The 21,102-nt window shown below is 38.9% G+C and overlaps 1 protein-coding gene across 3 annotated transcripts in view; it reads right to left on the reverse strand.

Moving 5' to 3' along the window:
• Positions 1 to 21,102, reverse strand: part of LOC126183902 (uncharacterized) — a 463,083-nt gene that overhangs the window by 11,137 nt on the left and 430,844 nt on the right. For all 3 annotated transcript variants that reach the window (XM_049926242.1, XM_049926240.1, XM_049926241.1), the window contains one exon: positions 7,942 to 8,150. In XM_049926242.1, coding sequence (XP_049782199.1) covers positions 7,942 to 8,150 — 209 coding nt within the window. The remainder of the gene's footprint in view (positions 1 to 7,941; positions 8,151 to 21,102) is intronic.

The raw sequence follows: 21,102 nt of genomic DNA on the forward strand, positions 1-21,102 counted from the left end.
TGCTGTGCCAGCTCACCCCCATACAAGAACCTTCAAGTCTTTCTTTTGATCAGATGTGTGAGTTACTTTCTACCTATCACTGTGAACTTACATTACTGCTGCTTGTGTGGAGTTTTACTGCTGCCAATAGCAGCAAAAAGAGCCTATGCCAATCAGATGGTTTCAATTATATGATCAGAGAAACCAGATGATGCAATTATACCTCTTGCTCCTGATAGGGAAGTTGGAGAGTGAGACCTACAGTGCTTAAGTCCTACACTTAGGCAAGTATTTAACATAGCTCAGTCATTTGAAGCTCATGGGCTACTGGTAGTCAGATAGAAACCTTGTCCAAAGTTTCAGAAATCAGTTCCTATCAACCGTCCCAACCTTCAGTCAGCTCACAAGGGAACATAGATGCTATAGCAGCAGTCCAGCAGATGTCTCAGCATCGTTTAGGTAATCGGTGTTTACGACAACAACAGCCCACGTCACAACAGTGACAGCCTTACGCTCTGCTGCCTTCGTGCCCATACTGCTTCATTCAATATGAATGGATCCCATGTACAAAGCACTGGGCAGAGTGTAATAGGTGTCATAAGAAAGGAAATATTGCTTCTGTATGTAACTCCTTTCCAAACCTGAGTGAGGATGAAGTGAACTTAGATGTGAACAGTGTGTTGGCAGTGATAATGTCTCAAAGCAAATTATACACTGAAGCGTGTGTGTTTAACAAGTCTTTGAGAATGCAGGTGGATACTGGTGCAGCAGCAACATTGGTGAATTCTCAAACTTATGTAGACTTGGGTTCTCCCCTTCTGACTCCAGTGTCATGGAGGATGGTGAGTTATCACAAACAACAGATTCCCATTCTTGATCAGTTTTCTGCACCTGTGACTTACAAGGCTATGATTCATTCATTAACGTTCCTAGTTGTGGATAATGCTTAACTGAAAATCTGTTTGATTTGAACACTTTTAAACTGTTTGAAATATTCATCAATGATGAAGGGCATTTGCTTTCTGATTAAGTTCCATATCAACAGTTAGATGCTCTCTGTGTCCAATTTTCCTCTGTATTTTCTCCAGGACTGGGCTGTGCAACAGAATTTCAGGCTCATATTACAATGAAACAGTCTGCCCACCCCAGTTTTTTCCTGGTACTTTACTGCTAACTTTGTGGAATCAAGTAAAAGCAGAATTAGATCATCTTCAGTCCCTTAATGTTATTCAACCTCTTTCTTCCAGTGAATGGTCAGCACCACTGGTGGTAGTGAAAAAGCTACTGAGTAAATTATGCCTCTGTGGTGATTTTTTAAAAATCTATTAATGCAGTCAGGCACTGATACCTATCCTGTGCCATGGCCTGACGAGCTGTTCACAAAATTATCAGGGAGGGTCATTATCTTTCAAAGATTTACTTGGTAGAGGCATGCTTATTTACAGCTGCCACTCTACAATGAATCTAAACCCCTTTTAGTTATCAATATCCCATTTTATGCTCATCAGTACCAGCTTTTGCCTTTTGTTGTGGCAAGTGCACCAGCTATTTTTCAGTGCTTTTTAGAGCAACTTATTGCATCAGTTTCATGTTGCACCAACTATTTAGATGACATAGTAGTGTCTGGTGCCTCTACAAAGGAAAATTTGCAGAATCACCATGCTCTATTTTCTGTTTTACAGTGTGCAATGTTAAATTGCAGTTTGGACATGACACAGTTTTTTCAACCATTCATTATTTATTTGGATTTTGGAGTATCGCATGCTGGCATTAAACCATTGTGCCAGCATGCTGATGCTATTGCAGCATTGCCACACCTCATATCCATCAAGGAATTACAGGCCTTATTAGGCAAGATTGTGTACTACCACAAATGCATACCAGATGCTGCTACTGTGACACAACCGCTCCATGCACTATTACATAAAGATGTTCCTTTCCACTGGTCCCCAACTTGTGACTGGGCCATTTAAGTTATTGTTGAAACATAAGCTGCAGTCAGCCCCTTGTTTGGTCACTTTTCAGCTGGGACAACATGGCAACAGATGTGCATCTCAGTTTGGTCTTGGCACCATCCTTACTCATAAGTTTGCAGACAGTTCTGAACACCCTGTTGCATAGGCCTCTAAATTCATAAATTCAGTACAACAGCATTATTCTCAGATAGAGAAAGAGGCTTTGGCAATCGTGTATGCTCTAAAAAAAATTCATGTTTTTCTATATGGGCCTAAGTTTCACCTAATCACAGACCACAAACCACTGGTGTCTCTCTTTAACCCTTCAGTGTCCTTGCTGGACAGAGCCACGCAGTGCTTGTAGCAGTGGGCTCTTTTCCTGTTGGGATACAATTATGAGATACATTTTCAACCTACAGTGCAACATGCAAATGCTGACACCTTATTGTGTTTGCTGACTGGTTCAAATCCAGAGTTTGACAAGGAGGAATTACTTTGTTTTCGTTTAGATGGTGATGGTTGTCCTATTACTAGCACAGTAGCTGTGGATCCTATTTTAAGCAAAGCTGTTTCTTTTGTTCAATACGGCTGACTGGACAGGCCATCAGGCAGTGCTTCTGATCCTCTGAGAAATTATTTTGCATTGCAACTTTGTCTTTCTGTCTGGGATAGAGTGCTGCTACAGAGGACACCACTCCTCAGGTTGTACTCCTGTTTGCCCTTTGGTGTGAGGTTGTGTGTTTATTTATTAAATGTGAACCACTGGGGTGTGTCACGTACAAAAGCATTAGCATGCAGAAATGTTTTTTGGCCATCCACTGATGGAGGAAATAGCACAAGTTGATGCAGCCTGCCTGCAGAGCGCCACCAATTGTGTGACTCCCTGTGCTGCTTTGTCACTGTGATTGGATCCACAGCAGCCTTGGGACTGAATTCATGTAGATTTTTCAGGACTTTTTTGAATTTCTACTGTCTAATTGTAACTTATGCTTATTCCAAGTTTCCGTATGTGATGCATTGTCTGTCTACTTTTGTGGCAGCAACAATTTCCAGTTTGTCAAAAATTTTTGCAACGGAAGGTCTTCCATATACGTTAGTTACAGACAATGGCCCCCAGTTCATATCTCAGGAATTTGAAGATTTTTGTAAAAGACATGGTGTTTATCATGTTACAGCTCCTCCTTTTCACCTTTAATCGAAAGATCAAAAACGGAAGCAGAATGACTAGTACAAACATTTAAGACTCAGAGGAAAAGTATGTTTTAGATCTGTCAGCAAAAGTAACTTTTGGCCAGTTTCCCAGTTCTTATAGGTTCACCCCTGTGCAATAAGAGTCTGGCAGAGGTGTCACACGGTCATCAGCCTGCTTCAGCCAACACTAGGCTGCCCACCTGCACCAGCGCCACAACGCTTCTGGCCTGGCACAGCTGTTTAGGCTCAAGGATTTGGCCACTGGCTGAAATGGGTGCTACTGGTAATTGCTGACACCTGTGCATCATTTTCACAGCTAAGGGGTGGGCATTGCAACATGTCAACCAGCTATGATCTCGTGTGGGTGCGCCTCCGCCACCCCCGTGTCCTCCATCTGCCTGACCGTCTCCTACATTGCAGCCGGGGCCCTCACCTTCTACGTTGCCACTGCCAACATTTTCACAACTGTCTCCTCTGCTGTGGGTGCCCCCTTCAGCAGTCAGGGGCCACGGCATGACCCCGGCTGCTGTGCTGTCATAAACAACACCTCCAGCTCTGCTGTCACCATCACAACTGGCACCACCTGTTCCGCCACCTTTGCCACAATCTCCTTCCCTGGGGTTGGACATGGATATGAAAATGGATGCTACACGAATGTCACCTGTTTTGCCATATCGCCTCTCACTGTGGGGTGGGCACTGCACCTGTCCACACTAATGCCCCTTCTGACCCTACAAATGGGTGGCAGTGCGTCACATGACTCAGCAACCTATGTCAGCCATAGGAGAAATGGACATGAGCACAGTGCTCACTTCTTCACAATGAAAGAGGAGTGCTGTAATTACTAATTTTGTGTGTACACTGCTTCATAGTCTCATGAGAAGTTTATGCATGATTTGACCACTAGAGGCTGCTAGGCCTGCTAATACGACAGCAGTTGTGTGCGCAGCTCCTGGCTGCGCCCCCTGTTGGACCTAATGAATCCACAGGCCGGAGAGCAAGGTTCCACTGGCCACTTGTGTATTACTAATTGTATTGTACTTTTTCTTCCATCTTTTTGTACAGTTCGAGCAATAAATTACAGTATTCTTAGATTAGAATAAGAACAACTATCACTGTCATACCTTAGCAATAGACCTTGAGAACTGAAGAAAATTCTGGTGCTACATAAAATCGCTAAGTGAGTCTAAGGCTTCCGCCCAGTCACTCACTCATTGACCAGTCTGGTGTGACAGCAGAAGATAGCCAAAGTAAAGCTGAATTTTCAGATTTCACATTTAAAAAATCTTTCATCCAGGAGAATCATACAAACATACTGTTGCTTGACCATCACACAAACTCCCATGTGGAGGATATAGTAATAAGCACCACTGATGTAGAGAGATAACTGAAAGAGTTGACAGCAAATAAGTTACCAGGTCATGATGGAACCACAGTTCAGTTTTACAGAGAGTACTCTACAGCATTGGCCCCTTGCTTGCATTTATTGCGAATCTCTCATCCAATGCAAAGTCTCAAGTGATTGGAAAAAAGTGCAAGCACATCCTATATCTAAGAAGGGTAAAAAAATGGACCCACAAAATTGCAGACTAATATCTTTAATGTCAGTTTGCAAGAGTCCTTGAAAATATTCTGAGTTCAAATATAATAAATTTCCTTGGGAGGGAAAAGATCGGCACAATTTTAGAAAGAATTGCTTGTGTGAAACTCAGCTTGCCCTTTTCTCACATGAGATTCTGTGAATCATGGATGATGGGCAACAGGCAGATTCCATATTCCTAGATTTCTGTAAATCATCTGACACAGTGCAACAATACTGACTGATAATGAAGGTACAAGCATACCAAATAGGTTCCGAGGTATGTGAGTGGCTTGAAGACTTCTTAAGTAAGAAAACTCAGTATGTTGTCCTTGACAACATGTGGCTTCTCAGTCATATAACACTCTCTCTCCCATTGTCCACCCGAAAGTTTCCCTAAAACCTCATTTATTGTCCCCTAGCCAACTTAATCCGTACTTTTGAGGAACAGACCTATAAATACATCAGGGGGACCATTGTGGGAGCCAATATGGCCCCTAATAAGCTAATTTACTCATGGGCTGTTCGAAGAGATATTCATCAATACCTAGAAGGGGTGTCCCCGGACACGATACAGATTTATTAATAACATCTTTGTGATCTGGTGTGTCTGGGCAGAAGGAGGGGCATAACTGGTGGCACTCTTTCTCAGGCTCTAGAGGGAGGCATTCACACTGTCCTCACCAAAATCAGAAATCAATGAAGGTTATCTACAGAATGTATTTGCAGGAAGAGAGCCCAGTAGTTGGCTGCTGAGAGTTAAACCTGTGGGGAGGGACTGACCCTCTATGCCCAACCTCTACACCAACAAACAGAGATATAGTTTATTATAATGGCTGCCTGTTCTCATGAAACGCAAAATCCATTTGATGGTTATTTCATCGTCTGTGAGTATGAAATATAGGGTAATGTCCAGCTTCAGTTCCTTGCTCATGTTGGTGAAAGCAGTACATTTTACAAGTGTATGGCTCACTGTCAAGGGGGTTCATACTCAATTCAGGTTGGATTCACTCATTCTAGGATAAATTAATAGCTGCACCAGGTGGCATCTAAAACTGCAGAATCTAAGCATATCAAGTGTTTAGTGGTGGGCCAGAATTTGTGGGAGCTGCATTCTACGAATTCCATATAGGCCTGCCAATGTGTTGATCTAGCAGCACTGAGGAGCTGTCATTCACTGAATGGATCATTGTACTGTTGAGCATGTTCTGTGTGAAATGATAGGTTGGTATGCTCTGCTGTGCGGTGTTTATGAAGTAGGAATGAGAATTTGGGGCAGTAATTACTTTCAATTGTATACTTATAAATTAACTTGTCCAAAGTCTTATACATAAGCTGCTTTTGTAGACAACAGGACCAACAAAAATAGAATACAACCACAGGATTTACCACATCACTTCTTTAAACAGTTAAACATAGGTACTGTGCTCCTGAAAGTAGTTCAAATTCAGTATTACACAGTCAGAAGAGACAGAGTTGTTGTACATTGCTGAACACCAGACTCTTGGTCCTATTAATCAAATGCTATATTTGCCACTGCTGCTTTGATCTCATGGACATGATAAGGATTTGATGTGGACATCATTAAAACAAAGGCATTTCTTATTGCAGCAAGATTGTACAAAATTTCAATTACCTACTCTCTCCTCTGAATGCAAAAATATTTTGTTAACGCTGACCTGTGGAGAAATGATCAGCATAATAAGATAAGGGAAATTTGAGCTTGCAAAAAAAGAAATAGGTGTTAATTTTCTCTGTGCTCTGTTCTAGAGTCGAATAATAGAGAATTATTGTGAAGGTGGTTCAATGCAACCTCTGCCAGGCACTTAAGTGAGATTTGCATAGTATACACTACTGGCCATTAAAATTGCTACGCCATGAAGATGACATGCCACACCTACAATGTGCTGACATTAAGAAAGTTTCCAACGGATTTCTCATATACAAACAGCAGTTGATTGGGATTGCCTGGTGAAATGTTGTTGTGATGCCTCGTGTAAGGAGGATAAATGTGTACCATCACGTTCCCGACTTTGATAAAAGTCGGATTGTAGCCTATCGCGATTGCGGTTTATCGTAACGTGACATTGCTGCTCGTGTTGGTTGAGATCCAATGGCTGTTAGCAGAATATGGAATCAGTGGATTCAGGAGGGTAATACAGAACCCTGTGCTGGATCCCAACGGCCTCGTATTACTAGCAGTCGAGATGACAGGCATCTTATCCACATGGCTTTAACGGATCGTGCAGTCACGTCTCGATACCTGAGTCAACAGATCGGGACGTTTGCAAGACAACAACCATCTGCACGAACAGTTCGACAATGTTTGCAGCAGTATGGACTATCAGCTCGGAGACCATGGCTGCGGTTACCCTTGATGCTGCATCACAGACAGGAGCACCTGCGATGGTGTGCTCAACAATGAACCTGGGTGCACGAATGGCAAAACATCATTTTTTTGGATGAATCCAGGTTCTGTTTACAGCATCATGATGGTCACATCCGTGTTTGGCGTCATCGGGGTGAACGCACACTGGAAACGTGTATTCGTCATCGCCATACTGGCGTATCACCTGGCGTGATGGTATGGGGTGCCATTGGTTACACGTCTCGGTCACCTCTTGTTCACATTGACGGCACTTTGAACAGTGGATGTTACAAGGATAATGCACGACTGCATGTTGCAGGTCCTGTACGGGCCTTTCTGGATACAGAAAATGTTCGACTGCTGCCCTGGCCAGCACATTCTACAGATCTCTCACCAATTGAAAATGTCTGGTCAATGGTGGCCGAGCAACTGGCTCATCACAATATGCCAGTCACTACTCTTGATGAACTGTGGTATCGTGTTGAAGCTGCATGGGCAGCTGTACCTGTACACGCCATCGAAGCTGTGTTTGACTCATTGCCCAGGCACATCAAGGCCGTTATTATGGACAGAGGTGGTTGTTCTGGGTACTGATTTCTCAGGATCCATGCACCCAAGTTGTGTGAAAATGTAATCACATGTCAGTTATAGTATAACATATTTGCCCAATGAATACCCATTTATCATCTGCATTCCTTCTTGGTGTAGCAATTTTAATGGCCAGTAGTGTACATGTAGATGTAAATGTAGAAATGTGAAGAATGCTATGGCACTTGGTAAGTTTTTTCTCCCTCGATGTGAGACTTATATGTATGAATTTCTGAAATTTTTCAGTCCAATGAACTGTGTGCAGATCTCTGTAAGAATACCTCATCCTCATTGCAGACATCCATTTGCACAGCAATAGCCATTGCACCCTGTTCTTCTATTTCTAGCTGAAGATGTTTAAGCCTTTCCACTCTTCGAGCAGCCATTGCCACTTTGGCTCCTGCCAAAGCTAAGCTCTCAGCGATTGCTGCACCAATTCCAGAGGAAGCACCAGTCACAAGTGCAACATGTCCAGAAAGAGGCAAAGTACCTGTAAAAAATGTACTGATTAAAAATAAAAACTTATGCTAACAGTTAGTCTTTACAGACAATTCCTGCATATCGATTTACTTGCCTATAAAACCAATATAGCTATAGGTGTAGTTATACCTCAATTTTCATCCCAATTTCTCTGATATACTACACTAGACTATCTTCCTGAGTTGAACATTTGAGTTATGTTCACAGTCACAACAGTCATCAGTTCATGTTATTTTACATTTTCTGAGTATATTACGATAAATTGGTAAATCAAATTAGTGCACATTTTCTTTGGGTCATTTTAATTCTAAGATGAAAAGTAATATATAGTGCTCCTTTGGTACCCATTGCTTTTAGGTCAGTATTGCATATCAGGTGTAGTAATGCCCTCTGTTCTTGATTAAATGGTCTCTATTGCAATTGTAAGAGCTTTGAAACTGTGTAAATTTCATTCAGTGAAAGCTCTTGCAAGTATGAATTATATCATTCCATCACACTGGATGTCATTGGGTGGATGAAAATGTCTCTTTATTTTGTTTTTGTTACTGGCAATTTCATCTGTGAACTCTTGTTCACATGCATGTACAGTACAACACATCAAAATCAATATATTTGTCTTATAGCCCACATCAAATTACACAATGGTAAAAACATTGACTAGATTTTTAATTAATCTTTGTTTATTGAAGTTGGATCTGTAGACAACATACATAGTATGGATCCATTCAAATTAGTATCATCAGTTCTAAAAAGTATACATATACCTAGCTTGCCCAGTTAGCCATGCAGTCTAATGCACTGCTTTCCGGGTGGGAAGACGTGCCAGTCCCCGGCATGAATTCGCCCGGTGAATTAGTGCTGAGGTCCGGTGTGCTGATCAGTCTGTGGATGGTTGTTAAGGTGGGTTTCCATCTGCCTGGGTGAATGCGGGCTGATTCCCTTTATTCCGCCTCAGTTCCACTATGTCGGCGACTGGTGAGCAAACACCGTCTCCATGTATGCGTATACCATAATTGGTCTACCACGCAAACATTTGGGGTTACACTCATCTGGTGTGGGTGTGAGAAGTTCCCGAGGAGAAGGGGGGGGGGGGGGGGGGGGGGGCTCCACTGGGGCCGAACCGCACAATAGCCCTGGGTTCGGTGTGGGGCGGCAGTGGGATGAGAGGACTGCTGTAGCCTGTTGTGGGGTTGTGAACCACTGAGGGCTGCAGCGGGGATGAAGGCTCACCTTTGTTTCTAGGTCCCTAGTTCAATACAAAACAATACAATACATATACCTAGTAAGTAGCATTTAGGAAATTATGATTGCATGCATCAATATTCTAGGTCCATACCACTTTAATTACAATGTTGCTTACACTGTCTATGTTACATGTGTACATATTTCTATATGGACTGAGAGTTTCTTTCTCTCTCATTTTAAGAATGTATTGTGTGGTTTAAGTGAGCTACAAAACAGTTTCCTATCATAAATGTTTTGAGAGATTTTTTTTTGAAAATATTTATATTGTTTATGTCTCGCAAGTTTGAAGGAAGCTTTCTAGGTAGTGTAGAATGTTCGAAATGTTCATAATTCATAGTCTGATCCTCTGGGATGAAGTTACAGTGAAGATACTTCATATTAGAAAATCCACCATTGTTTTCTTGTTGCTCTTTTTTACACAAAATTTTTGTGCCCTCGGTGAAGTTCCTGGCTTCTATTCAGATATTCAGATTATTAATATTTTTTGTGGGAGGACTGGAGAAACACTGTTAAGATGTGTTAGCTTTTTCTGTATATTTTGCAGTACTTTTCATGTACTGTGTGTTGTTCAGATTTGTTGGTTGGTGTTGTTGATTCTTTTCACAGAGATGAGGTGTTGTGACCTTTCTGTCTTGTCTGAGCTTTGTCGTATTTTCTATTATCTGCTCAAACCTAAAGGAAACCTTTTTCTTACCTAGTCTGTTTATATGCAGCACATGGAGATTAAAATGAAACCTCCTAAGTCTCAAAGTTCCCAAATAAAAAAAGAAATGTGAGTAAAGTAGGGCAGAGATAATGTGTTATTTGGAATTGAGAGTCATTGACAGAACTAGATGGAAATATATTTTATGTCATTATAGGCAAAGCAGAACTAGAAGTAACATCAAGTGTGCCCCTGAAAAGTGTATAATAATTGTAACTTCAGACTTTTGCAGGTGATTCAGTTATCTATAATGGAGTAATATCTGTATAAGTTGCACAAATATATAATCTTGATAAGATTTTAAAGTGGTGCAAAGATTGTCAGCTTGCTTTAAAAGTGCAGAGATGTATAGTTGTGCACTTCCCAAAATGCAGAAAAGTAGTATCCTACCACTGCAATATCAGTGAGTCACAATTGGAATCAGTAAATTCATACAAATCCATGGGAGTAACAATTTGTGGGTATATAAAATGGAGCAATCACCAAGCAGGTGGTTGACTTAATTTTATTGCTGGGATACTGGAAAAAAAGTTAGCGTACAAATGAGACTACTTAAAAACCACTCATGCATTTCAGCTTAGAATACTGCTCAACCATGTGGGACATATACTAAACAGCCCAACAGGGGATATTGTATGTTACAGTCATGGCTGGTTTGAGAACATTTTTCCACACAAGTGATATTTTATTTGGCAGCCGCTCCCCCTCCATCAGGCATTAGTTGTCCTCACTTGGGCCCTTCATAAGACATTTAAAAATAAATCTAAATCTAATGATCATGGAAACGGCTTGTTTTCTCTTTTCAGTAACTACTGGCTGACCTATTTCACTGTTGACATCATTTTCCAAAATTTTTGAGAAGGTGATGTACTCTAGAATAGTATCTTACCTTGGCAACAATAATATCCTCAGCAAATCACAGTATGGGTTTCAGAAGGGTTGCTCTACTGAGAATGCCATTTACATGTTCACACACCATATATTACAGGCATTAAATATCAAAATAGCACTGGTAGGTATTTTCTGTTACCTATCCAAGGCATTTGATTGTGTGAATCATAGCATACTCCTAGATAAACTGAAGTTTTATGGGATTGATGGTATAGCCAACCAATAGATCATGTCATATCTAACCAAAAGAATGCCGGAAATTGTACTTAGTAGTAATTCACCCAATAGAATCCAGGGACATAATTCTGACTGGGGAGAAATCACCTATGGGGTTCTTCAAGGCTCAGTCTTGGTCCACTACTGTTTCTCATATATGTAAATGATCTACCATCTAATGTACAGCAAGCAGAATTAGTTCTTTTTGCAGATGACACCAGTATTGTAATCACTCCCAGTATACATACAGAAATGGAAGAAATGGTGAACAAAGTTCTCAAAAGTATCATTGACTGGATTTCTGCAAATGGCCTCACCCTGACTTTCACAAAGACACATCATATTCAGTTCTGCACCTCTGGGGGTTCTGCACCACTGATAAGTGTAACACATGGTGATGAAAGAATATATAGGGTGGAAACTTCAACATTCTTAGGTGTCCATATTGATGATAATTTAAATTGGAAATAACACATTTTGGAACTCCTAAAACAACTTAGTTCAGCCACATTTACACTTAGAATCATAGCAAAATCTGGGGAGAGAGAAATCAGTAAGCTGACATATTTTGCTTATTTTCATTCAGTAATGTCATATGAAATAATGTTCTGGGGTAACTCATCTTTAAGAAAGAAGGTCTTCATTGCCCAAAAATGTGCTGTGAGAATAATATGTGGTGCTCACCCGTGATCACCTTGTAGACATCTGTTTATGGAGTTGGGCATTCTGGCTACTGCTTCACAGTATATTTACTCCCTCATGAAGTTTGTTGTAAATAATCCACTACAGTTCAAAAGGAACAATTAGGTACATAATAACAATTAAATGTTGCAAGTGTGATGTTTAATTCTTCAATGATGAAAACATCAACCTCAAATACATGAGCTTAATGAATAAACCTACAGTGAAGAATTTTAATGTCAATTTAGTGCCAGATAAAAGTGAAATATGTATATTAGGAGATAGCCACCCCAAAGGAGTAGCCAGTATAATGATAGCTATGCAATCTCGCTACAAAATTACAAGTGGTGTGAAATCAGGTGCTCCTCTTGGTGAGATTGTGAAAAACTGTGAGCAGTTAACAAAAAATTCCTCTGTCTGTGTCATAATAGGTGGTGCAAATGATGTTTATCATAATGAAAGCCATCATGCAACAAGAACACTCAAAGAAACTTTGGAAAAACTCTCACATATAAAAGTTTTCGTGCTTAGTGTTCCACATAGGCATGACTTAATAAGTAGCTCATATGTTAACTTAGAAATTAACAAAGTCAACAGGAGAATAAGAAAACTCTGCTGCAGTTTCCCACAGTCTACCTTTATTCATGCAAACAGCATGGAGAGAGGTCACTTTACAAAGCATGGTATGCACAGGAACACACAGAGAAAGGAAGCTATGTGCAAACAAGTGTTAAATGCTATTAACTGCAATGCAGTGGAAGGTCATGCTGTAATCCCTCTGCCAGTAAGCTTAGTAACAAAAATGAAGGAAATGAATGCATCAGAATTTTTAGTAGTTAGATGCTCAGATGATACAGTTTCATCATCAAACAGAGTTAACTTAATGGTTACATGTACTTCAGAGATAATCGGAACTGAAGAAGAAAAGGCAGCAGTTCCACCCTTTGAATCTACAGCAACTCTACTTGTGCACCCACCTTCATTCAGTTCATCAAAAATATCATTGTTAGCAGAAAGGCCAGCTGCAACAACAGTAAGACCCCAAGAATCTACAGTAACAGCAATCTTATTCCCACGTACAAGCAAGTCAATAGCTCCATCATCTTCAAGGGAAAAAACAGCATCAGCTCAAGGTAAATCAACAAGCAAGTCAACAGATTCATCATCTTCAGTAAAGAAAGCAGCATACACTGAAGAAAAATCAACATCCTCACAGAGAACAGCAGGTAAACATAAAGTTGTGTGTCCTCCTTATCTGAAGAATTTTTTTAACCACAGGCATGAGAAAGAAGAAAACACCAAAATAGGTAATAACCCAAACAACTTCTCCATTTTTCATCAAAACATAAGGGGAATAAGAAGCAAACTAGATCAATTAGAAGTTAACATAAATGACAAAAAATTTATGAACAAAGCTCAGATCTTATGTTTCTCAGAACACCATATTACAGAAGGAATTGAAACATTGCCAGCCGCGGTGGTCTAGCGGTTCTGGCGCTGCAGTCCGGAACCGCAGGACTGCTACGGTCACAGGTTCGAATCCTGCCTCGGGCATGGGTGTGTGTGATATCCTTAGGTTAGTTAGGTTTAAGTAGTTCTAAGTTCTACGGGACTTATGACCTAAGATGTTGAGTCCCATAGTGCTCAGAGCCATTTGATTTGAATTGAAACATTACATATAGACAGTTATAGCCTTGCCACCTACTACTGTAGACATAGCATGGGAATAGGTGGAGTAGCTATTTTCATTAAAAATAACTTAACTTTTAGATCTGTAGATGTAAGGAAATATTGCATTGACCAACAGTTTGAAGTATGTGCTGTAGAAGTGACATTAAACAGTTCAAAATTAATACTGGTTACAGTCTACAGGGCACCAGGTATCAATTTCACAGTCTTTATGGTGCAGTTTGAATTGTTACTATTAACCTTATTTTAAAAAAATAATGACATTATCTTACTCTGGGACTTTAATGTCAACTTTGCAACCAAATACAACAACAAAGGAGAGCTCCAGAACTTGCGGAGTTTCTACAATCCTACATTGGTGGTTGACTTTCCTACTAGGATAACACCTGACTGTCAATCTCTGATGAACAATATATTTTTAGATGTAAGTTTGTACCAGAACTTCACTGTCACCCCAATCTTAAATGGTATATCAGACCGTGATGGACATCTCCTCACTCTACATGACTACAGACCTCTCAAGAAAACAATCCCATCCTGGAAGGCAATCAGACTTATGAACAAAGAGTCCCTGGAAAGTTTTAACCATAAGCTGCAGCATATTCATAAATGTTTTCCTATCGCACTTTGAAGAAGCTTTTCCTAAAAAGTTTGTTAGGAACAATATTTCCTCATCCTTAAAGAAGCCCTGGATCACAAAGGGTGTTAGCACTCCATCACAAGTGGCCCCATTGAGACCATCCGACCACCGTGTCATCCTCAACTGAGGATGTGGATAGGAGGGGCGTGTGGTCAGCACACTGCTCTCCCGGTCGTTATGATGGTTTTCTTTGACCGGAGCCACTACTATTCGGTCGAGTAGCTCCTCAATTGGCATCATGAGGCTGAGTGCACCCCGAAAAATGGCAACAGAGCATGGTGGCTGGACGGTCACCCATCCAAGTGCCGGCCACGCCCGACAGTGCTTAACTTCGGTGATCTCACGGGCACCAATGTATCCACTGCGGCAAGGCCATTGCCCAAAGGGTATTAGAGTGTCATGTAAATGTAAGAGGGAACTTTATATTGCAGCCAGAGGGTCCAGGGACAGAGAATTAATCAGCCATTATAAAACGTATTGCAAAATCCTAAAGAAAGATATTCAAGACATCAAAAGCACTGTATTATATAAAAGAAATTGATAACTCCAATAATAAAATGAAGACTGTCTGGCAAACAGTTAGAAAGGAGACAGGGAACAATAAAAAAAGACCCATAGAAAACTTCAAAATCAAACACGAGGGAATCTTGTGCAAAATCCTGAGATCATAGCTGAAATCTTTAATAAACACTTCCTGTCAGTGTATGAGCAAATAGGCTGCAAGGATTCTGTGAATGATGCCTTGACCTTTTTGCTAAATGCTGTCCCTAATAAAATCATATGCGTATTAGACATATTACAGTATGAGAAATTGAAAACCATGAAAACAGAGAACTCCTGTGGAGTAGACAATATTTCTAGCAAATTGTTAAAACAGTGCTGTACTTCTGTAATACTGTGTCATATTTTCAATGCCTCTTTGCAACAAGAAATTGTTCCATTGTTCCTATAGACTAAAGTATGCTATCATGAAGCCTCTCTTTAAGAAAGGGGAGAAACCTGATGTTACAAATTTCAGACCAATATCTCTCCTGACTGTGTTTCCAAAGGTACTAGAAAAACTTACGTATTCTAGAATTTTAGAATACCTACATAAATTCAATATTCTTAGCAAACATCAGTTTGATTTCCAGAAAGGTCTTCAACTGAACAAGAGAGATATGCCTTTATAGATAAGGTTTTGGAATCTCTAAATGAGAAAATAGTGACAACAGGGTTATTTTGTGATTTATCTAAAGCCTTTGACACTGTGAACCACCAAATACTATTACTGAAGGCAGACCATCAAGGAATAAGTGGTGTAGCAAATAACTGGTTCCAGTCATACCTGACAGATAGGAAACAGAAAGAAGTCTTAGATACGTCAGACAAATTGTGTGGTGGAATGATTTTATCAGAATGGAGAGACATAAATTGTGGAGTGCCACAAAGCTCTATTCTTGGTCCTTTACTGTTCCTGTTATTTACAAATGATGTACCTTATTCAACCATGATACAGTGTAATTTTACCATCTTTGCAGATGACACAAACGTAATGGTTAATGGTCATAAATGGGAAAATGTTCAAGAGTCTGTTAATATTATTCTTATAGATTTAATGAAATGGTTTAATGCAAATGGTCTTTCACTAAACCTTAGTAAGACCAATTATATTCAGTTCACCCCAACTGCCAAAACTGAGGAAGAAATGACTGTTAAATATGCCACACCGGTCATAGAAAGAGTGGAAGTAACAAAGTTGCTAGGTGTGAAGATTGACTGTAGAGTAAATTGATCCAATCACATTTTAGATCTTTAAAAGAGACTCAGCTCTTCAATTTTTGCAATGCGAATCATCTCTGACAGTGCAAACTTAAGCATTAAAAAAGCAGCATACTATGGTTACTTCCATTCTTTGATGGCATATGGAATTATTTTTTGGGAAAATCAACCTCTTGCAAAGAAAATATTCATTTCTCATAAGAATGTTGTAAGAGTGATATGTGGTGTAGACCCTAGATGCAGTTGCAGAAGCCTATTCCAGAATCTGGGTATTCTTACAACTACTTCTCAATACATATATTCACACTGATTTATAAAAATGTAACAGCGAATACCATCAGTGCAACACAAGGAGGAAACATGATTTCCACACTTAAGGAAAAATTTGAAGGTTGTGCATAAGGGTGTACAGCACTCTGGTATAAAGATATTTAATGCTCTTCCTCCAGAAATCAAATGTGAAATAGCCAACAAATCTACATTTAAAGAGCTTCTAAGGCAATATCTTTTAGCCACATCATTTCACAGTTTGGAAAAGTTTATGAAACACAGTGAGAAACTGCCTTAAAATAAAATAACATGTATTATCATATAAATTGAACATTAAGCTGTACATTCTTGTCACGTATGTAACTCTATTAGTGTTAACTGCTTATATTTAACTCTCTGGGTTATATGACATTTTCATATTTAATTTATTATGTTTTATACTTTGTAATCTGTAGGCCTAAGGTTTCTCATTTCATCATATTGTGTTACAGATCATTGTAGCAGTTACATAACTTTCTAAACTTTACTTGTGAACATAGTGTATAAGTCCAGAATGAGATTTTCACTCTGCAGCGGAGTGTGCGCTGATATGAAACTTCCTGGCAGATTAAAACTGTGACCCGAGTTCGAGTCTCGGTCGGGCACACAGCTTTAATCTGCCAGGAAGTTTCATAGTGTATAAGTACTTGTCATTGACAATGTAAAAATTGACACACACTACATCCATGTGAAATTCTCACATTTGGATCCATGGTGTAAGAAATAAATAAATTACAATACTAGAAGAGAAAATGACATTCATTACTCAACATTAAGGTTGTGTTTAGCATAGAAAGGGGTGCACAACACTGCAACAAAAATTTTTCACCACTTACCCAGTGATATAAAATGTCTAACAGACAGCAAGGTAAAATTTGAAAATAAATTGAAAAAGTTTCTCCTTAACAACTCCTTCTATTCCGCAGAAGAATTTCTATGTTTGTAATGTGTAAAAGGTGGTGGGTAGGAATTGCTAACTCAATCTGTAAATTTTGTTTTCATTTCAGGGGGCTGGGGGAGGGGAAGGGGTGAATAATTATATGGTGATGCTTAGAGTACAAATAGATGTACAAATTAATTTCAATATGAATGTAAAATGACTCGTTCCACATCATGACGCTTATCATGCAAAATGATCCATGGGACACGAAAGTAAGTAACTAACTACTACACACACATTCCTCAGCAAAAGAAATAAATTTCTAAATCTCATTCCATTGCTAAATATAAAAACAAGAAACAATTCATTTCCATTTAGGCTAATTCTAAGATCTTTAAAAATTTGTAGTGAAAGCAGAAGAAACTAAACTTATTGCATTGTTATAGTTTCAATAACAATATATTAAACTAAGTGGCAACAATGTAAATATGAAATTTTCTGCTATTTTTTGTTTACTAATAGAACTTTTTAAATCTATAGTTTAAAAGTTGTTCCACTTTTCGATGAAAAAAAAAAGAGACAGAAATACAAAAAATATCATCTAATTTTATATTTTCATGTAGCAGACACTGTTCAATTGTGTAAAATGTATGTTACATTAAAAAAAAACCCTCATCAGTTCAAAATTGATAAACATGGTCAAAATTTTTATGTACATTACTGAAAAGGAAGGCACAGGTTTGTGTTTGATACAAAAAACAACTGCTCTATTAATAAAGTAATATATAATTGTTACAGTTGTTCAGTATATGTACCGACATTTTTTTCCATTGCATAAAATCATTGCACTGAAATTTTTGTAGCCTTCAACTAGTAAAATCTTTCAAAATAGACAAAATAGAATCAGAATCTTTTGACATCAAGTTATTGCATTCCATAGCTAAAGTTGACATATCATACAGTCTTTGGGAGAGTGTTGACCAAACTTGTTTTTGAAAAACTCCTTTCATCATTAGCTACAGGTATAGGTAAAGTGAGGAAGTTGCATATACTTCCAAAACTATTGGACAAAATGTCAAAAAGATAGCTATGTGAAAGAACTTTCAGCAGGAAGAATGGGCCGTAAACTTCATCATTTAGTTCCTTCCCATTGACATCACACTCATCAACACAATCTGAAGGGTGAAATTTGTGTCCAATTAGAAGGGGATTTGATTAAAAGTTTACATTTCAAATACAACTGTACTAACGAGAGCAATATTTGATACTGAATTAAGTGATAGAATTTTCCACGTAGGCACCTCTGGTGTCCCTCTCAGCTTGGCACACTAAGACATTACTTGTGTCAATTGGACCTTAAACTGGCCCTGGTTGTGGTGTAATATACACTCAGATAGAGCGATGTGTAACCCTACGCCTACTGTACTGGTTGTTACCTATCTTGTTTCTTCATAACTGAACAATTGTGGAATCTTACACGGTATATTGTGGTAGGACCACACTCTCACCACGTGTTTTTGAATGAGAATAATACGAGTAGTTCCAGCACAATTTCAGCAAGACTTATTTTTTTTTTAGTAGCTGCTGAAATATTACACACTGCAGATCTCGTTTGTCTAGGGGTTCTCGATGTTTTATCTGCAAAATAATCATTCCACCAAGCATGGCCTGGGTTTTCTTCCTGTTTGAAATAAACACTACCGGATCTGAAATACTTTCAGCTAAACATTATATTTATTCGTACTTTTTGTTAGTAACTACACCATTTTCACTATGAACATTGATACTCTAAACGCATTATACTGCACTTGTCACATAAACACGTCCATCTCCCTCCAATACCAACAAAGAAGTGGCGCGCAAGCCAAAATGTGTCGGGAAGTTGCAGAAATTCCTGCATTCTAGATTCTTTGGTCTACTGACCTTAATAAAGTCCAAGGATACATATAAATAAATACATATAAATATACAGCATTTAACATCTCAAATGAATCCATTATTTATCATAAAAGAAAATATTCATAATTAAATAAATTAAACACTTTTCTGGCAACATAATGAAATTACCTTACCTCTTTACTGTGGTCATCGTACTTTTCACATGAGATAAACTTTATCTCTGACAGTTAATTACATTACACTACGTAGACGATGAATGATGGTTACAATAGTTGAAACCCTGTATTAGTTAAATAGTTAAGAATAGACAACACTTTGGAGATTTTATTTTTGTAATTTGTTTTTGCATGTAATGTGATGTGATGTAGATGCCACATGTCGTCAAGGTGGAACGCTGTTTGCAGTGTTATCAAGAGTTGTGGTACCTGTATTTTTACCATGGTTTGATGTCCTCACTCAGAATAGCAAGGCATGCCACCAAATAAGGAACTTGCCATGACAATGGTGATGATGTCACAGTGAACGAAAGAAGTCCCAGAAATGTCAGGTCATTTTCTCATTCATATAACATCAGTGTTGAATGAACAAACTCAAAATGTACGTATATGAAATGTTTCTCTACGTTAAGTAATTGTATATGTTTTCAGAAGAAGTGCTTTCTATTCATGTGTAGAAAGTTGTAAATAGTTCAAGACTTAAAGACTTCAGTACAAGAACTACTGCAAGTACAAACTTTTACCACCAACCCAGTCTTATTTAATCATTTTTTTAAGGAGCTGCAGTTGAGAGTTCTACATGTGAGCAATCTGAATCAGAACATATATATAAAAGGCAAATACAATGAAGGTATACAATGAAGGGCAGCACAGATGACCACACATTTGTTTCACTCATGGAAAAAGTGCTGAAAGACTTGAAATGCCAGACTCTTGAAGACAAGACACCAAATACCCTGTGAAACCCTATTTTTGAAGAACCGATACTAAATGGAGCATCTAGAAGTGTACTTCAGCCCCTACATATCACAGTCATTCTTGTGGCACTACTTATGTGAATGGAATGGGGTGAAACTGTGAAATGTGGTACAATGGGAAGTACCCTCTGTCATGCTTTTCACAGTGGGTTGCAGAGTGTGGATGGAGATGCACACATAGGTGTAGATGTAAACATAGACTGAAGAGGTATATTTCAGCAGCAGAGTGGTTCAACACATAAATCTTATTCAGGAGCACCACGGTTCAAATTCCTATCCAGCCATCTAAATCCTGATTTTCTGTGCTTTCCCTAAATTGCTCAAGGCAAATGCTCAGATGATTTCTTTGAAAAGGACATGATCAATTTCCTGAATCTGGGCATCTGGTCTGTGACCAACAACACTGTTACTGATTAGACTTGACATACTAATTTTTCTAGCAACAAATGCAACAGGTGACAACAAGGTAAAACTAAAGTTAATCTACCACCCGAAATCTGGCTCACAAGGACAGGAAATTAGAAACTGGACTAATAGATCATTTACACTATCTGTCAAAAACTACATTGAGCAAAATAATCTGCTTTAATTTATTGAACCTTATATTTTATTTTTAGCTGTCCAATGGACTTACAACAAGACATGGGCAATTAGATTATACTAAGGTGGTTTTCTCTCTCCCATCCTCCCCTCCTCACAAGTCACCCTTCCAAAGACCAAATTTGTGATTCAACCCATGGATCATCTGATAATTGCAGATAAAAAGAAGCTTTATGCACAGGCACTTTTTATTGGGTGCTTTGAAACATGTGGAACTACCAACACAACTCTAAGAAAATTTAGGAAGAAAGGATTCATTACTAACATATAAGTGAGCTAAGTGCGAAAGCTCGACAAGAAGTAACAATGAACTGTCTAAAAGCCATTAAACAACTGCAACTGAGGATTATACTGGATAATTTGAGAAATCCTCTTCAGTTGTAAATGACATATTTTTTATTACACAACTACTTTTGGTGACTATTGCTCCATCATTAGGTCCCATACATTGTAAGATGTGTTAATTCTTCTGTGT

The sequence above is a fragment of the Schistocerca cancellata genome, chromosome 4 (genome assembly GCF_023864275.1).
Source record: "Schistocerca cancellata isolate TAMUIC-IGC-003103 chromosome 4, iqSchCanc2.1, whole genome shotgun sequence".
Classification (NCBI taxonomy): Eukaryota; Metazoa; Arthropoda; class Insecta; order Orthoptera; family Acrididae; genus Schistocerca; species Schistocerca cancellata.